Source organism: Gadus morhua, chromosome 17 (genome assembly GCF_902167405.1).
Source record: "Gadus morhua chromosome 17, gadMor3.0, whole genome shotgun sequence".
Taxonomy (NCBI): Eukaryota; Metazoa; Chordata; class Actinopteri; order Gadiformes; family Gadidae; genus Gadus; species Gadus morhua.
In genome coordinates this window covers 5,777,766-5,790,222 of record NC_044064.1, presented here as the reverse complement: position 1 = coordinate 5,790,222, position 12,457 = coordinate 5,777,766, and the positions used below count along the sequence as shown (strand labels likewise).

Here is a 12,457-nt window from a genome sequence, read left to right as displayed (position 1 = left end):
GCCAGGCCAAGTCCTGCCCCGCCGACCAGGTCTGCGCCGTCAGCGACTTCAAGCGGGACTGCTTCAAAGGTACGTGTTTTCATATATATACATATAGTGTGTGTGTGTGCGTGTCTGTCCGCGATCGTCGGGTAAAGATAAAAATGTACCGTAAAAAATTAAAATTGGTGTCCCGTGTGTGTCACCTCCGTTCACGTTGTGTCTCCGTGTGTGTCTCCACGCTGTCTGTCTCTGTGTGTCTCTCCTCTGTTCACGTTGTGTCTCCGTGTGTGTCTCCACGGTGTCTGTCTCCGGGTGTGTCTCTCCTCTGTTCACGTTGTGTCTCCGTGTGTGTGTGTCCTTAACGCAGCGAGCCCGTGCCTTGACCACGGCTGCCAGAACGGAGGGCAGTGCGTGGCCCAGAACACCAGCCACTACACCTGCAGCTGTCCGGAGGGCTTCCAGGGGACCTTCTGCGAAGCGGAGAAAATCGACGGCGGGGGAGGAGGCGGCGGACTGGGTACACGGAGCCATTTAAAAATAACTCTAAACAGTACAGTCGTGTGTGAATGTGTCTGACGTCGCCGCAGAGTCGCTTTCGATAAGGTTCAAAGTCAGTGACGGGCTGGAATCTACTTCCTTTGCGTTTTTTCTCTTGCACAGAAATGTTAAAGGGAATGTAATGACAAAGAGGACATTGGAATTGCGTGTCCTAATATCATCTATTATGAATTTGTTTTTGCACATACAAAGAAATTTAAATCAGGGATGAGTGACAGATCCCGGTGATACTCATATTACTTAGCATTGCGGTTGGAAATATATAATAACACTTTGGCATAATCAGTGCACATTAATGAACAACAGCTAATGCCATAACAAGCACTACTGTATAGAATAAGCATAGCATCTCATCTACAGCATGTGGCCGACGAGCCGAACCCTTTGATCGTGACCCTTTTTGTCGCTCTCGTCTTCCAGAGACAAAGTGGATCATCGTGATCGCCGTCCTGGCGTCCCTCGCCGCCGCCGCCCTCGTCGTGGGCGTGACCGTCTGCTTATGCAAGCGCAGTGCCAAGTAAGTACTGAGCCACGCGACCCAGGCCAAAGCGTGCTACAGGCATATCGCGTTAACGCCGCGAGACAGACAGGGCTACGGCTGAACGATTCATCGAATTCAATCAGAAATCGCGTAATAGAAGATGATTTGCAAATCGCCCAAAAAATATTATACTTTTTTTTTTAATCGCTTCATTTGTTACTGTTACAGTAATATTTTTTTTTCTTTTACTATTCAAGTTAAATAAAGGTGTTATGAATTAATGCATCAATTAATCTCAACACATAGGCGTGGCCTAAAGGACAGAGCAGTTCATATGTTGACTGTTTCCAATGTTGTGTTGGTCATTCTATAGAATGATTTATTGCTTGTTTAGCGAATACTCCAGAACATAAGGTACTTTAAAAATAAAAATCGCATACAAAATTGCAATCTCAATATTGATCGAAATATCGCAATAAGATTGTTTCCCCAAATCGTTCAGCCCTAAGTGACACTCAGGAAGTTCTGTGGTAGTAAAACACAATGTGAACATGTCATGTTTCAGAAGTGGAATATACCGTTTAAAATGTTTGTAAAATGTTTCCTTCATTGGAGCTGTGGAGGTTTTCCTTCTTTTGCTTTGGGCAATGTCTGTGGATCAAAAAAACAAAAAGAGCAAGAACAAAACAAATGTCATGTTTGTTCCAGGTCCGAACATTATGTTGTCGAGCATAACCACAGACTAGTTCACCTTTCTTACCCGTCCGACATTCAGTACAAGCGCCACCAGGTAACGGACGGTCACTCTGATCCCGGCATGGAAGGTTAAGGGGTTAAAGGGTGAGCTACGCACTGGACCCCCACGTGAACTAAGTCTTTTAGATGTTAGCACAAGAGAGAACAACCGTTATAGAAAGCAATCCGTAGGATGACTATTTATCAGTCGTTATCTTTTTTCATTCACAAACGTGATCTAGTGCGTAGCTACTCTTTGATCGGGCTAAAGAAAACCTCGGGGGGGGGAAAACGCTTTAATTTGCTCGAAGGAACTTGATCTTCTTGGGACGAGGAAACGCACTGCTGCCGGTTTCTAGATTTCTTTCTACTAACCTACTAACTTTTTTCCCTGGCTGTCTCGCTCGGTAGAAAGACGAAAGGTCACACGTTGTTGGTTTGAAACTGTTTCTTCTGCGTTTGCCTACCCTCCACAGACACAAGACAACGACCTTTGAGCAGACCACTGTACAGATGGCAACGACAAGTAAGACGGATTCCAAATGTTTGCAGTCTGGGTCATATTCAAAGCTTTTAAAAGTTAAAAAAGATGAGGCAGCAATAAAAAATGTTTTGTCTTTGTCTCCCACAGGTGAACCATACGAAGAATTGACAGAAGGGGCACAAGATCTAAAGCGCACCTCGATGTGATACACGCAAAGTAATCTTATTTAAGAAAATTGGAAAACTCATATGCTTGTATATATTTTAAAAAATACTATTTTAGATGTCATTTTTCAAAACTTGAACAAGTACATTTAATCACACAAACCTTATTCTAATTTAAACTTTTACAATGGATGATGTGAACGATGTATATTTGAATGTAGAAGTTGTTTCAAGTAAAGCAACCCCTTAAAAAAAAACATGGGTGTTGTGTGCCTGAGTTTCTCAATCCGTCCCACCACTTAACTGAACTATATCAACAGCTGAAAACTAGCCATGAAACGTCCATTCATTCAGTTCAATACTTCTATATTACCCCTCCCTCTCCGAATGGAGAAGGAATTGAAGAGATGAGATGAGGAATTATTTTAGCGTTTGGTAATAAAGTCATTGTGTGAATATATCCTCAAATATAAAATCGAAGCATGTAATGTATGTGTCTTGGTGGTGAAGTAGTGAGACCTGAAGATTCAAGGACAGGAGACAAGGGTTCAAGTCCTGCACAAGTTGGTTGTTTTTCCAAAATTCATTGCGTGAATATAATCTCAAATATAAAGTCTGACCATGTACAGCTAGAGTGGGTGTGTGTGTGTGTGTGTGTGTGTGTGTGTGTGTGAGTGTGTGTGTGCATACCCTACTCCTACTGTAATGGATGACCTGGAGAATATTAGCAGCTGTTATGGAAGCAGCCGATGCCTATACACACACACACACACACACACACACACACACACACACACACACACACACACACACACACACACACACACACACACACACACACTTTTCAAAATAAATTCATGGATGTGATTTTACATTTTTGTAGGATGTGTATGTGGTAAGCTTCACTCGGGTTTAGTTTTAAATCGTCAATGTATGGGAAAGACGTTCTAAAGCGGGTGTCGTCGTTCTCTCTGACGTATTCAAAAACAAAAGAGTCGACGTCACAGAGCGATAACGAGGTCCCGTTAATTGTAATGTCGAGTGTAACCTCGTACCAGATCAAGACCCACCTGCAGGGAGGCACCGGCAACACTGTATAATCTGTGGTCACCACGGAAACCTCTTTTTCATGTGACATGTATATTGGAACGTCGAGTATAACTTCGGACCAGTTCGTATCCGCTGTCTCTATAGCACATATGTCTCTGAGATATTGCCTAATTTGCATATTTTATTTTATAGACAAAGTGTAGCCTAATACAAATAGTATTTCTCTTAATATGAAGAATCATCTGGTAAAAATGTATGAGAATATCTATAAAGGAAAAATGTCCCATTCACCACGTAGTGTGATACTAGTTTCACCTGTTGTGGTCATTTTCAGGACTTTCGTCCCGGATAGAGATTTTGTCACACATCCCATGTTGTTCACTTGGGTCATATTAGTCTAACAGTTGAGATATTCTCCGCTAAATGAAGCGCATGCAAAACTTTCTCAGCGGGCGGGCGGGGAGGCTAGGAGATCTGGGGAGTGTGTAAAAAAAACAAACCACAGATCTTCCAAGAACGAAGCACCGAGAACCAGCCTGGCGTGGATTCTACTGTGTGACGAAATGGTGGGGAAAATAGTGTTGCCCAATCTGGCAACACTGGTCTCCACCACCCCCTCTAGGTGAACAACAACCTCCGCTTCCACATCCAGCAGTCACAACAGGCGGAACCGCCCGTCTTCTTGTGTGTGCTGACTCAATCCCCTGAAGAACGGTATGATTAGAGAATCAGGAGGGGGGTCTATTTTGAGTTTGCATGATTGTATGATAATTGCTTTCTTTTATTCATCCCATATTGTATTCACCGGAGGAAGAAACAAATTGGAAGTGGTAGTCCACAAGCCAGTGTTCACGAGAGTTTCAACTGCTACTTTGCAAAGAAAATGTTGCAGAAAAATCTGCAGCCTCCTCACAGGGGGATGATGTCAAAACTGGTTTTATGGATTCGTTAGAAGAAAACGCTACATGGCAGCATTGATTGCTTAATGCCCAACAGGTGCGCAACCCGGCCCATAGCCCCAGCGAGGCTGCTCGGTTGCGCACGGCACGCATCAGTAGATGCGTCACACGGCGAGACCTCATTGAATGAAGCTGAAGTTATAATTATTTTGCTTTTTAAAATCAAAAATTTGCTTTATGTTTTCACCTGTTTGCAACAAAGGACTGAATCTGTGATTTAATGTGATATAGTTAAATTGAAGAAGATTGTCATGTAAGTTATTGTATACCACAATGTTGATTTAGCCAATGGCCCACTGATGACAGGCCTTCCATTTGAAGTTTGAAGACCTGCTGAATGAAGTGCTTGGGACCCAGCTTGAAGTCCTGCTTATGACTGTTGTTGTTCAACTACGGTCATGTTGAATATATGTGTCAACCCATCCCGTTTAACTGTCAACCCGCAGTAACTCAACCTCTGTTGCTGTCCCGCCAGGCTTCCCGGCGACGGACTTCTTGGGCGGCGTGTATATGAACAACACGACGGACGTGGAGCTGGCGGCGGTGGACTGTGACCACGCCATCACCGTGGAGCTGAAGCACGACGACACGCTCAGCGAGGAGACGGGCGCCTTCATGCAGGTACGCGCGTCACGGGGGACCGCACGCACAACGCACATGCAGCGCACGCACAACGCGCACAACGCACGCTCAGCAAACCGATGAATGGGAAATATAATCTACAGGTCTGTTTTGTTACAGGAATGTATCAAAACACAATAATAATCCGCACAGCAAATGTTTGCTGGCCATGGGTTAGTTATTATCTTTTAAACCATTTGGTGGATAATCTGATGAATGCCATTTCGTGGGAGTTTCGATCAAAAGTGTCTCACAACACCTTATCAAACATTGTCAGCGTAAAACAGCCCTGGTGGGAATCTAACCTCCAACCCTGGCGATGTTAATGCCTTGCTCTACCAGTTGAGCTACACAGCAGCACCACATCGTTGTATTTTATATCATCAGACACGATACATCACCAGCGCTTCGTTGATAACAATCGTGTCCTCCGCTGTTGTTGTAAAGCCGTGTCCGTCTGTCCGTGTTACCCAGTGTGCCTTGCTCTACACCACCGTCGGGGGCCAGAGGCGTCTGCGCGTCCACAACCTCAGTCTGAACTGCAGCCAAGGGCGTAGGAACCGGGGGGGACGGAGGGGACGTGTCCCCTCCAATTTTCGAGACAGGCGCATTTGTCCCCCCCAAAAATTATACCGCAAAATATATATATATTTTTTTTTATATTTTACTCGCTTTTATTTTGAAAGCGCAATACAGCGTCTTGTCACCTGCCACATGTATGGCAGCGCGTAGGGTTGGGGGCGGTTGGAAGTTATAAGGACTTCAGGCTGGAAACGCCTTCGAATCGCTGCCTAGAAGAATAGTTGCCTGCTTTCCATCGGGGACGTAAGCGCCGCTGTCACCGCTGCTGATCGCTGCCAGCCTGCAACTCTAATCGCGTGATCTCGTGATCTCGCGTGAATACGGCTGTCTCGCAAGACAGCCATAAGCTGCCGCATCCCATCAACGGCTCAGACTGTTTGAGATGCGGGTGTCTGCAGCTAACGCAACAGGTTAGAGCTGTTAAAATGAAAAGACGGCAGTAGAATAGCAGAGAAGTTTTAGTGTCCTCCGCAGGCTCAAAACCTGGCTCCGGTCCACAATGTCTCAAAGCAGACTCAACCATGTTGCTGTCTGTCATGTCCATCATGATAGACTTGACTTACTGACAAGAAGTCAATTTGCAAGCATTTCGTGGCTGCAAATGACAGGAGAAGAAAACATTTTGGCTCTTTTGCCTAGGCCATAGTTTTTCAACCTTTTGTGTGTCACGGCACGTTTGACACTGTTGGATAACACTACAGTGCTATCTAGCTTTTATTTGTATCAGTTCTACACACTAATTTACATTTATCAGTTCATTACATCCATTCTAATGTCGTTTTCGTTTGCCTTCACACACCAATCAGTTAGTGGAAATGTTCGAATAATATCACATAGGCCTACTCGAGATTAAAAACAAGTTACATTTACGTTTACATTTAGCAGCCGCTTTTATCCAAAGCTACTTACAATAAGTACATTTGTCATAAGAAGTGCATCAATATATCGCTGTCGGTACAGAAAGGATGTTGATAGAACCGTTGGTGTATATGTTAAAATTCTTGATGCTGTTTTTCCCTTTAACCTTAACCTTTGCCTGTGTGTTCATTGAGGCATAAGATAGGCTACAACTAAGAAAAGAAAAGGTATTCAGAAAATACGAATTCAAATTTAGATCAATATTTTTCACATGTTATTTATCAGTCTACAAAACTGTATGATAAGGCCTGCAATTAAATAATTGATTTGATATGTATCAGTTCAATACTGCCATTCAAAATGTGTTTTCCTTTACAAATGTATATTTTTAGAATAATAAAATACATTTGTGAATGTTTTGCAGTGTAGTTCATTTATGACATATTTCTCTTCGAACCATCAATGAATCTGTCAGGTTTCCGATATGTGTCCCCTCCAATGTTAAACACGTTCCTACGCCCCTGACTGCAGCTACAGCTGATGGAGCTGTTCAAGAGCTGCGAGACGGACTCGCTCATCAACTTCTTCGCCAAAACAGGTGAACATCCAACTCTCTCTGTCAGTTCCCGACCCCTCTCCTCACAAGGTTTTAAAGATTTGCGTTTCCATTTGCGTTTCCACACCGCAGTAACTCTTCTGTGTTCCTCAGCTTATTTGAACCTCAATTTGAGTTTGAATATGTCTGTTAGAAATGTCAGTTGGAAAATACCAGTTATTAAAATGTATGCGTTCGCTTCGTTTACAGCCTTAATACCTTCATAGTGATGATAAGATGACGGATATATATTCCACTACGCCAACAATTGAATTAGAAGTTAATCAGTCATCGAGAGACGTCATAACCGAACCAGTTGAGACGTTCATTTGTTGTTTTTAGTTAGAAGATACATTATGCCAGATGAATTAAAGTGTGATCATATCTCAATATTAACAGCATTAATTGATATGTATTGCCGGTTTAACAATGCCGGCATGACTCCAAACACCTTCCCGTTAAGAAAAACAAGAAAAAGTACAAGTTGACCTGCCAGAGGCTTTAGCAAACGTTGTCCAAGTAGCAGTAATAATGAGAAAAGGAGTCTGAGCAGTGCTTTATTTCAGACGCACGTTCATCATACCTAAGACGTGCTGACAGACAGTCCCACACTGTAATGCCGGGGCCTGGGTTTGACCCCAGGCTGACCCCCCTACTCCTTCTCCTTGCCACTCCATACATCACCCTAAAGTCTGGTTTAACATGGCTGCTCGTCGGCTTACCAGCCACTGGGATTAATATCTCTCCTGGTAACCGGGACCACATGCTCTCCTCGTAAAGATGACTGCGGATGACATCTCCTACAATATCAGGAGAGAAATCCCTGCGAAACTGCAACGATGTCCGTTAAACCCTTTACTGCCATCCACAACGGTTTTAATTGGTGGATGAAACTGAGCTCAAAAAATGCCAAGGCAGTTATTAACTTCTTTCGGAAAGCGGGCTCTTACTCAAAACATGTGAATGGTTTTAATAAACGTGACTTGAATAAGTTGAGTTTGTTATTTTTATTCACATTGTATGTATTGTTTTTTCTCTATTAATTTTAAACACATTTAAACTCATTTATTGATTACTTCGTTTTTACAACGTCTCTATTCCCCCGGTGTCAAGCGCCTTTTTACAGTCGATAATATAAATACCGATGGCTAATCAATTATTATTATTATCTCGGTGTTCCCTAGCCTACCGCGCCATCCTGAAGCTAACGACTGTTTATCATCCCGGTGTTCCCCAGCCTACCGTGCCATCCTGAAGCAGCCACTGAAGAGCGTCCGGGAGATCCTGGTCAACCAGACCGCCCACATGCTGGCCTGCTACCGCAAGAACTGTGCCAGCCCCTCTGCCGCCAGCCAGGTCGGTGGACCACTGACCACGCTCCCAAATACAAGAAACTGTGGCCCCGTTCACACGAAGCCGAAACGGGCGAAACCGTTACGGTTTCGATCTATCCGGTTTCAAAGTATCTCCGTAAAGACGAAGCCAAGCGAAACCGGGTAGATCGTTAGAAACGCTGTAGTACACATTCCAGGCCCATAAGGGGCGCCTCTTCTGGTACAGAAATCCAGAAGAAATGAAATAAGAAGAAGAGGCGAGCATGCGCATAAAGGCTGCCCTTATGCGCATGCTCGCATGTGATTTCTGAGACTCCGTGGGCTTAAGAGCCATTGGCTAGAAGGTCGAGGGGTGGGGCGATGACGTCATGGTTTGCGGTTTCAGTCGGTTTCAGGCGTACACACGAATCCAAAACGAAACCGGGTAGATTTGAAACCACCTCCGAGGGTGGTTTCAGAAGTTTGCGGTTTCGGTCAGCGGATTCGCCGGCTTCGTGTGTACGGAAGGCCGAACCGTACAAGACCTTTGCGGTTTCGCCATGAAATCGGCTTCGTGTGAACGGGGCCTGTGTCTCACGATTTTATGTGATGTCGGTGCAGCTCTTCCCAGGGGTCTGACGCATGTCCCGCAAAAGGCTGTGCAGAGTTTTACTTCACTGCGTAGTCCAATTCAAGACGCTCTGGATCCAAAGACGGAGTGTTGTTAAGACTCAACATGTCGTTTAAATGTACAATTAAATTCAGCGTATTTAGCAGACGCTTTTATCAGAAGAGACTTACAATGAGTACATTCGTCAGAAGAAAGAGAAGCAACATATCGCTGGCGGTACATTAAAGATATTCATAGAAACAAGTGCCGAGCAGTAATATGTCGTTGCGTGTCGATGATATTTGTATTCATTGATCCATTTCAATTTCGCTGGATTTTAGTTTGTTCTGTTAGCGTTGTATATATTTGGTAAAGTCTAGTTATTCATAAGTGCCTTCAGGTCATTCATCGATCGGCTTAATAGTGTCATACCGTACTGGACATACATATTTTCTACCCCAACGAGACCACTGTAACATTTTACGCAACACGACTTACAAATGTAATGTAAGGCCCAATCCCATTTCTACCCCTTAACCCTCCCCCTTGTTTTGAAGGGGTAAGGGGAAGGCGTAAAAATAGGTAGAAATGGGATTGGGCCTGAGGCCCAATCCCATTCCCCTTCCCCTTAGCCCTTCAAAACAAGGGGTAAGGGGAAGGGGTAAGGGGTAGAAATGGGATTGGGCCTAAATGTAATGACTTCTCTGGCTGGTCTAATGGACTCCTCTCCATCCACCCCCCCTCCTCCAAGCTGATCCTGCCCGAGACCATGAAGGTGTTCCCGGTGTACATGAACAGCCTGATGAGGACGGCCCCCCTGGTGGGCAGCACGGAGCTGTCCACGGACGACCGTGCCCACCAGCGGCTGGCCGTCATGGCCATGGGCGTGGAGGACACCCAGCCGCTGCTGTACCCCCGCCTCATCCCACTGGTGAGGGGGGGGGGGTTCACCGAGGGGCAGGGGCTGACTGACTCGGCTAGAAATGGTTTTGAATGGAACTCAGTGGAACTCAGTGGAACTCAGTAGATGATGGTTTTTCGATAAAATCGATTTCCGATCAATTGTAACGTTTCCGATCTTTCCGCAGCACAACATGGAGCTGGAGGGCGAGGCGGTGCCGTCGCCGCTGCGCTGCTCCGAGGACCGCCTGTCCGACGGCGGAGCCTTCCTGCTGGAGAACGGCCACGCCCTCTTCCTGTGGCTGGGCCAGGCCTGCCCCCCCGAGCTCATCCAGGGGCTCTTCAACCTGCCCTCGCTCGCTCACCTGCAGCCCAACACGGTCAGAAACGCACGCAGGCTCCCCTCACCCTCAAACTGACCACCTGTTTGGTGATCAGTCAATTCACCAGTGATCGGGTTCAGTGTACTTTGACGTTTAAGATGCCAGACTTTATAGATGGATATATCTTTTAATCGATAAAGTCTTTACATCTAATATAACAGAGTGATAAAAAAGAAAACACCATCTATCTATTATTTGTTACCATCTATCTACATTTCATCTTTTATTTTTGTATTTTCAATTACAAATAGTTTGAGAAAGGATTCACCCATATGTTGTCGAAGCATTCCCTTGTTTCACAGAATGTTAAATAAGCTATTAACATTAAGCGAGGTCAATTCCATTCTTATCAGCGTAATTTAACACTTACTGTAGCTGTTTATGGGTAAAGAAGCAACGGTGATGGACCGTACTAAACGCCCAATCCATTGTATGGGTCTGTAAAATGCTAATCAAATCAAATGTATTTATTAAGTTCTATGTTTTTGTCGTGCCTGTCTACGCTTCAAACTCGTGCAGATCGGTGGGTCGCAGAATTCGGTGTAATCCCGGTGCACCGGGACACGGCGCTGTTCGCCTACGGTGGCTGTGGACCTGTGGTGAGTGCCTCGCACCTGACCCCCTAGATAGGTTAGATTGCACTCGCCAAGGAAAGCTTAGGAACACACATAGGTTACGGGTTGTCTACCCGGGTAATAACGAGCGCAGTAGGTCGGCTTCGTAACGTCCACGTCTCCAGAGTTCACCGACAGCTCTAGCCACTGCGCCACCTTCAGTTAAAGTTTAAAATAGACTTTACAATTCACATAGCATTGTTCACTTGATTATAATATCAGTTGTTCATATCAGACAGTTATTCGCACTCATCCATTCACCCACCCACCCACATGGGTTCGATTCCGGCCTAGGGCTAGGCCGGAATCGAACCTATGTCTCCGGAACAGCTAGGTAACAGCTCTACCACCTGCGCCACAGAGGCACCAGCAAGGTACTGGTGAGAGGTTATAATTGACTTTACAGTTCACTTAAAATTGATTATTTTGATTCCAGGGAGAGCAATCTTGGTGTGAGTTCAACCCACGAGGAGCACGTGTCTCAAGAATGGTGTCATTGGTGGGACATGAACCCAGGTCTGCAGTGCTTATGAAGGTAAGTCCTTAATGACGTCAGTACACTCCACTAGACCACATACAGCTTGCATTTGAAGCACACGATGTTGATTAGGAAATCCTCCTGTGTCCACTGTCTGTACATTCTAACTTGAACTACCAGTAGAACTTCTGAGATTCACAGACTGTGTGTCTTGGTGGCGCAATGGAGAACGACGCCGTCTGTTCATCTGAGATCTGACGACCTGGGTTCGAGTGCTGGCTATGTCTAAAATATTTGTGTTTTTTTTTTTACACTTTTACCAAACAAGAGGTGCCTCTGTCGTGGAGCTGTTTCCTATCTGTTCTGGGGACATGGGTTTGTTTCCTGCCATGGGCAGTTCGTGGGAACAACTGTCTAGTGAAGGGATCCATTCGCTCACACATTCATTTTGAATGACTGTCTGAGAGAATGGATGGCTATGAATGAGTGCACTCATTCACAGCCATCCATTCTCCCAGACAGTCATTCCCACTCACTCCGAATCACTGTTTGTGCTAATTGATTACTGTGAATTAACTGTTTCACAGTAATCAATTCACACAGACAGTTATTCGCACTCATCCATTCACCATACAGTCATTCCCACAAAACCTGCCATGGCAGGATTCGAACCCATGTCCCCAGAACAGAAAGGTAACAGCTCTATCACCTCCACCACAGAGACACTGGGTAAGACTTAATCAGAGTTCATAATTGACTTAACAATTCACAAGAAGCAATGTCACATGAAATTGAATGTCATAATATCATTCTTATTAGCCTGTGGGGACTCAAACCTGTGTCTACAGAGCGTTAACCCACAGCCCTGACCGCTGCACCACCAAGACGCCTTGCAGTACATGTTTGGAGGTATATACTTGACTTTACCATTCACATGATAGAGAAATAAGATGTATCCATTTAGGTACCGAGCGGGGAACTCGAACCGGAGTCTACGGAGTGTTAACCAACACCCCTTAACCGCTGCACCACCAAGACGCCGACTAGGATTAGCTCGGAAGTTGTACTTGCTTCACATGATAGAGGAATT

At 45.0% G+C, this 12,457-nt stretch overlaps 2 protein-coding genes across 4 annotated transcripts in view; both read left to right on the top strand.

The window, feature by feature from the left end:
• The window catches only part of zanl (zonadhesin, like), a 38,231-nt gene extending 35,570 nt beyond the window's left edge, over nt 1-2,661 (top strand). For 2 of the 3 annotated variants that reach the window (XM_030338019.1, XM_030338016.1), the window contains 5 exons: nt 1-69; nt 350-499; nt 961-1,057; nt 2,233-2,282; nt 2,388-2,661. The exon at nt 1-69 is cut by the window's left edge and continues 67 nt beyond it. In XM_030338019.1, the coding sequence (XP_030193879.1) occupies nt 1-69; nt 350-499; nt 961-1,057; nt 2,233-2,282; nt 2,388-2,446 (425 nt within the window). In that variant the 3' untranslated portion in view covers nt 2,447-2,661. Of the gene's footprint in view, nt 70-349; nt 500-960; nt 1,058-1,729; nt 1,812-2,232; nt 2,283-2,387 lie in introns of all 3 variants that reach the window. The other variant, XM_030338018.1, reaches the window with a different exon arrangement.
• Nucleotides 2,662-3,438: 777 nt separating this feature from the next.
• LOC115529932 (protein transport protein Sec24D-like) lies at nt 3,439-11,280 on the top strand. Its single transcript, XM_030339078.1, has 8 exons — nt 3,439-3,490; nt 4,889-5,034; nt 5,509-5,582; nt 7,008-7,072; nt 8,307-8,425; nt 9,744-9,923; nt 10,081-10,272; nt 10,795-11,280. The coding sequence occupies exons 1-8, from the start codon at nt 3,439-3,441 to the stop codon at nt 10,819-10,821; spliced, it is 855 nt and encodes a 284-aa protein (XP_030194938.1). The 3' UTR covers nt 10,822-11,280.
• The last annotated feature ends 1,177 nt before the right edge of the window (nt 11,281-12,457 follow it).

Bases quoted from the DNA above. Each gene is read 5' to 3' on its own strand.
- LOC115529932 (XM_030339078.1), top strand. From the start codon at position 3,439: ATGTCGAGTGTAACCTCGTACCAGATCAAGACCCACCTGCAGGGAGGC. The intron at 8,426-9,743 runs GTCGGTGGACCA...CCCTCCTCCAAG, and splicing joins GCCCCTCTGCCGCCAGCCAG to CTGATCCTGCCCGAGACCAT. The intron at 10,273-10,794 runs GTCAGAAACGCA...AAACTCGTGCAG, and splicing joins CTCACCTGCAGCCCAACACG to ATCGGTGGGTCGCAGAATTC.